The sequence below is a fragment of the Aristolochia californica genome, unplaced genomic scaffold (genome assembly GCF_029961685.1).
Source record: "Aristolochia californica isolate CCGP_79_NKW_82.1479 unplaced genomic scaffold, dmAriCali1.0.hap1 SCAF_1, whole genome shotgun sequence".
Classification (NCBI taxonomy): Eukaryota; Viridiplantae; Streptophyta; class Magnoliopsida; order Piperales; family Aristolochiaceae; genus Aristolochia; species Aristolochia californica.
The window spans coordinates 1,792,133-1,797,529 of record NW_027181770.1 but is presented as its reverse complement, the minus strand read 5'-3'; the positions used below and the strand labels follow the sequence as shown (position 1 = coordinate 1,797,529).

Genomic DNA, 5,397 nt, shown 5'->3' with positions numbered 1-5,397 from the left:
GCCTGATCCAAGGCCATAGTTTTCCTGCATAAGGCACCATTAAGATGTCCTCCAAATAGCTTCAGTTCCGAATTAAATGGCAGTTATAAATGCCATTCAATGAATCAAAAGCAGTTTTCAGTTGTTGCTTTACTCCTTTAATGTTGGCACTGGTATTACACGGAAGTGAAGTTTCATAACAGATATTTAATTGGATTTGGTTCATTAACTGCATAAATGGGTCCTTCACATTTTTATGCAGGTATACTGTACTGGTTTTTCTCTTTTCCTTTCCATTCAGCCTCCCAGTGAGGTATTTCTCTCTCTTTCTCTCTCTCTCTCTCTATCTCGTTGATACAAGCAATGCCCGGTATTTTATTTATTCGTTCAAGGAGTAAGCAAAATTATTCAATTACCCAAAGCAAGACTTCAGCCAATTAGATCCCCTGCGATTGAACCTAATCCCATGCACATATTGATTCTATATTTCTGCCGTGAATCAGCTCCAGAGCGTCGTGGCAACCATATAAGTTCAGTTTTAGTTAGTAGTTAGCAGACAAACATCAGTGATGAGACCAATACACTGGAGATGAATTAAAAAATGAAGAGCTCTCTTTTGACTTTCAATCACATCAATACATGACACAGAAAGAATCCTAACATTCAATATCAACCAATCTATACACCAAACTAGACGCGAACTTTTGAAAAACGAAACGAAAATTGACTTGACAAATCGCAAGTTCCTCCCTTGCTTACTGGTACTGGATCATAACGAGTTGCTGTCCATTGAAAAAATCGTAAACCACGAGTCTGTTTTTTCATCCAAGTTTTTTTTGTTTTTAACACACGCAAACGCAGAGCTTCTTGCATTTTTGTTTAGAAGCTTGGGTAACGCGCGCACCTTCTAGAGATGTAGACGAGGCAACCGTCTTTTGGGGCTATGGTGGGGACGTAGGCTAAGTCATCGCAGCCGTTGGTTTTCTCTCGTTTGAAATCCATCATAGAGGTGAACATGGCGATGAAGAGGCTCAGATGGTTCAATGCGTACCGTTGCCCCACGCACTGGTGCCCGCCCGCTCCGAATGTCAAGAAATTCCTCTTGTACAACTCCTCCTCTTGCCGCTCCGCCGAGAACCGGTCCGGGTCAAACTTTTCCGGGTCCGTGAACCCTTGGAAAGACGACTCGTACAATGACGGGAACACGATCGTGCCCCTCGGCACCGTGTAAGATTCCGTCAGCTGGAACGGCTCTTTCGCGATGTGAGGCACCAGCGTCGCCGGCGGACGGAGTCGAAGCACTTCGCGAGCCACCGCTTTGGTGTACTTCATCTCTCTCAGTTTCTCTGCAGTGATAAGCGTACCGGATTCGGGAGACCAGATTCCGGCTACTTCGTCACGGACCCTGGAGAGGACTTCCGGGTGGGATTCCAGCAGCGCCACCGCCCAGAGCAGGGAAGATGTTGATGCGTCCTGTGCGGCGAAGAGGAAATCGAAGAGATGGCCGCCGATTTCTTGATCGGTGATGTGCGGTGCCGGTCCCTGCCTGGATTCCGCCGCCGCCTTCTCTTTCACCGTGTCTTCCATCCAAAAATCTATCAGGCAACACGGTTCGGAACCCGTTGCCATCTTCTCCTTGCTTTTGTCGGCGCAGACCGATAGAACGTCGACGAGTCTTTCGACGGCGAGACGGGCTCTGCAGAAAGCAAATCCAGGGATGTCGATTGGGAGACTCAGGAGACCCACATTGAAGAGGTTGTAATCGTGATTGAATGCGTCTCTGTCTTTCCGATCCAGATACGGCCCTACGAAAACTGTCTGAGAGGTCTCGAGATTCATGTCCCGACATAGAAGACGAAGCGCGACTGGCTTCTTCGTCGAAGAAGAGAGGTGTTCCCACTTCTTAAGGTGCTGGAGGATGATTCTCTGCTGCAGAAAGAGGTAGGTAGATAGAGCTTTGGGTGTGAAGTTGGGAGAGATCTGTCGACGGAGGTCCTTGTGGGACTGCCCATACATGTAGATAAGATTGTGCTCGCCGAAGAGCTTCTTCCCGAAAGGGTGTCCGATGAGCTGGAATGCGTCGGGCCGGACATTGGCGAAGACCTTGTGGGAGATTTCGCTGCTGCGTATGAAGAGGACGAAGTTTCCCAAGATGAAGTCGGCGGAGATTTGGTGGGGGGAGGATTTAGCATGCGATGCTTTAGTTTCCCAGTACTTGGTTGGGTTTCTGACGAGAGAGACGGTGTTGCCGATGAAGGGGACGACGAAAAGTGGGCCCGGTAGAGAACGTTTTTTGGCGAGGTAGCTGATTTGTTGCCAGAGCACAAGGAAGGCGAAGAGATAGATAAGGTAGGGTCCGGCCGACGCTATCGCGCTCCAAACAGTCGCATCTGTCTCCATCGACACCTTCGATGGAAAGTACAGGGAGAAGTAAGGAGGAAGAGGAAGAGATGAGTAAAAGCTTTCTAGCGTCCGCTCCTCCTCCGCCTCTTTATATCCTTCGCGGCCAGAAGAAGCAAAGCAGCGATTGAGCACTGCGAGGTCCGTTCGTTAAATGGTTTCCGACTTTCTTTACCGTTGTCCGCTGTTCTGGTCTGATACCTGTCGGTGTCGGGAAAGGGCGTTTTGATGGTTCGTTTGTATCTTGGATACGCGAAACTGACCAAAAAAAAGATAGCCCCAGATTTCCTGAACAGAGTTAGAGTCAGCTGGACAATATCGTCAAGTTACATTATTTTTGCAAATGAAGCTTCGAGAGAAAGAAAACAGAGTAACGTCAAAGGAGATGACCGGACGAAAATGGAGGACTGGAATGTCAGTCAGGTCTCAACACTTCAATATAATGAACGAGAAATGAAACAGGAAAGTCAGGGATTATATGGACGGCGAAGGAAAAGGAGAAGAGGACTAAATCCGTCGAATTTACGCGACCAGTACGGAGGAAAGGTTTCTGGAAGGCCAGACTTTGAAAACTTTGGAGGGGGGAAAGACGATAAGTTTGAATGGCGGCCGGCGGCGGCTGAGTCAGCTAAAAGGCCAGGAAAGAAACCTAGGGGGGGAGGGAGGGTTGATATACGAAGGGATGAAGGGAGGGCCAGCTGGAGCGGACGAAGGCTGATGTGGCATAAAGCACGTTTTAAGTGGGAGATAAAGAGGGGTTAAGTGGGTTAAGTGTTAGAGAGACGTTGTGGTCGATGAAAAGGAAATCCCGGCAGGCAGAGGCTCAGATGATTCCGCCAAGTTGACGCCCAAGAGCAAAAAGCACGAACCTGCCATCAAAGCTACGAGAAAATGAATCCAATATGAAAATTTATTTGGTGAGAAATATGTTAAATCGTTATCTTAGTCATTCAATCGTGATCGGACAACTCAAATAGGATGGTCGAGATAACCATTGATCATTATCGGATGACTAAAATAGGACGGTTGCTGTCATTTCCAGGTTCACGACTTTTTAAACTCGGGACGATGCCCCCTCTGTTCTCAGAATGCAGAAGCCGCCCCCAAAATGCCGTTTTCGCCTTCTTGGAAACCTAAAGCCGAACCTGTTTCCCAATCGGACTCCATTGCCGAAAATCACGAGCCCAATGCGACTGCCTGCCCCATTCTATCTTTCACATTCCCTGCCATGGAACCGCAAACTCGTATCTCCCCGGACTTGCCTATTACATCAATGTATCGAATGTTGGACATAATAAAAAATAATAAGATAAGGTTGTGAGCTTCGATGTCAAGCCGTGCTAATGTCGGGCGTCATTTGTTAAACCATTTTCTTTGTTCGTTTTGTTTCTTATCTGTAACAACATTAGCCCCTGTTAGTGGCTGGAAGCTGTGGCATTCAGATTTGGTTGATTGTTAGAAGCCAAATAAAAAGAAAAACTCTGTAAGTTTCCGCTCTTTTGGATCTTCTCTTCTCCCAATTGATCACTTCAGTAAACTAAATCCCATTAATAGATGAATATTAATAGAACCCATCGGTCAACTGACTCCACTCTGAAGCCTCTGAATTTCCGTAATGAGGAAGCGTCCTGGAGTTTCATTTCTATGGGTTGTCTTGTCTGTCTGTAGGTGCTCCTTTCTCTGCGGGATTAAGATATTAAGGAGTAGTTGATTATTAATGGATGAGGTGAACGTCACGAGGCGACAATCTGTCATGATTCCAATTTCCAGTCAATTATATTAACGAACATTTGGCAATGTTTGGAAAGAAGACAATCATTACCGACCCACACTGGCCAAGAATCGGAATTCATTATTCGGCGTGCTGGTTGTAAGATAAACTGGTTCATCTTGAACAGTGATGTTACCATTTTATAATAATTACGTGTGATAATTAATTGGTACACTAATTAGTTATAAAAATAGATAAATAAAAAGTTTAAAAAATAAGTAATAAATATAATAAGTATATGAATACAATATTCAATATTTTAATTACCATTCTTAAATCACTAATTTAATATAGTAATAAAATTAATGAATAAATATTTATTAATAACATAAGATAGATTTTTACATAGTATAAAATTAATAATATATTTCTACAAAATTAAAAAATATTAGTATAATTAATTATAAAAATAAATAATTAAACAAAAATATTTGATAATGAACCGAATTAATAACGAGCGAAAGCGAGAGTGAGCCGATACGTCAGTTCAAGTGGATGAAATAGGATTTTAATAGAAATACTGATTCACCCACTTTAGTCATAAGTGAGTTCAAGTGGATGAATTTGTTCATCCACTTAAACTCATTACATTACGCATTTGGATCAAATGACAGTGTAATCAAATTCATTTTCACTTGACCCATAATGAATGAGACTCTCTACTTATTATGAGGTTTCTAAGATAGTTTTTTCTTAGATATAGTTTGAACAAGGCAAATATAAACAACAATATTTACTAAAACATACAATGAAGTCAAATATTGAATATTTACTAATGTAAATCAATTAACATGTCAATATAATATTTCATGTAGACTTAGATTATAACACATAAGCGATTTATATTACTTTGTGATAGAATAAAAAAATGATCTCTAAAATAATTTTTATAAAAATTACCACATCTGACGAGCACTGTGCAGATAACTAGGGGCAACTTCAAGTTGCGTTTTTGAAGAGGAGTTAATTCTCTGTTCCATCCGTCTTCCGGCTTACAAAACAAACAGAATCCGGCCGATCCGTGGTGAAGAACTTCATACTCCCAGTTGCCCTGGGCCATCCAATATACCCACCCTGACAATGAGACGTCTTTCAGCAAATGTTAGCAGATCTATGCAATCTAATGTTAGCCGAGTGACACTAAAGACTGATTGTCCTTCACTATCAAAATTATTTTTTGTGATTATGTTTTACTGCTGCCTTTATATTCTTGTCATCCTCTCACACGAATCTTCAAGACCGTAAGC

At 42.9% G+C, this 5,397-nt stretch overlaps 1 protein-coding gene across 1 annotated transcript; it reads right to left on the bottom strand.

The window, feature by feature from the left end:
- Nucleotides 1-560: 560 nt before the first annotated feature.
- Nucleotides 561-2,454, bottom strand: LOC137934224 (cytochrome P450 710A1-like). The gene has a single exon (XM_068778531.1). The coding sequence runs from the start codon at nucleotides 2,377-2,379 to the stop codon at nucleotides 859-861; it is 1,521 nt and encodes a 506-aa protein (XP_068634632.1). The 5' UTR covers nucleotides 2,380-2,454; the 3' UTR covers nucleotides 561-858.
- Nucleotides 2,455-5,397: the final 2,943 nt, after the last annotated feature.

Coding starts and splice junctions, on each gene's coding strand:
- LOC137934224 (XM_068778531.1), bottom strand. CDS start 2,379: ATGGAGACAGATGCGACTGTTTGGAGCGCGATAGCGTCGGCCGGACCC.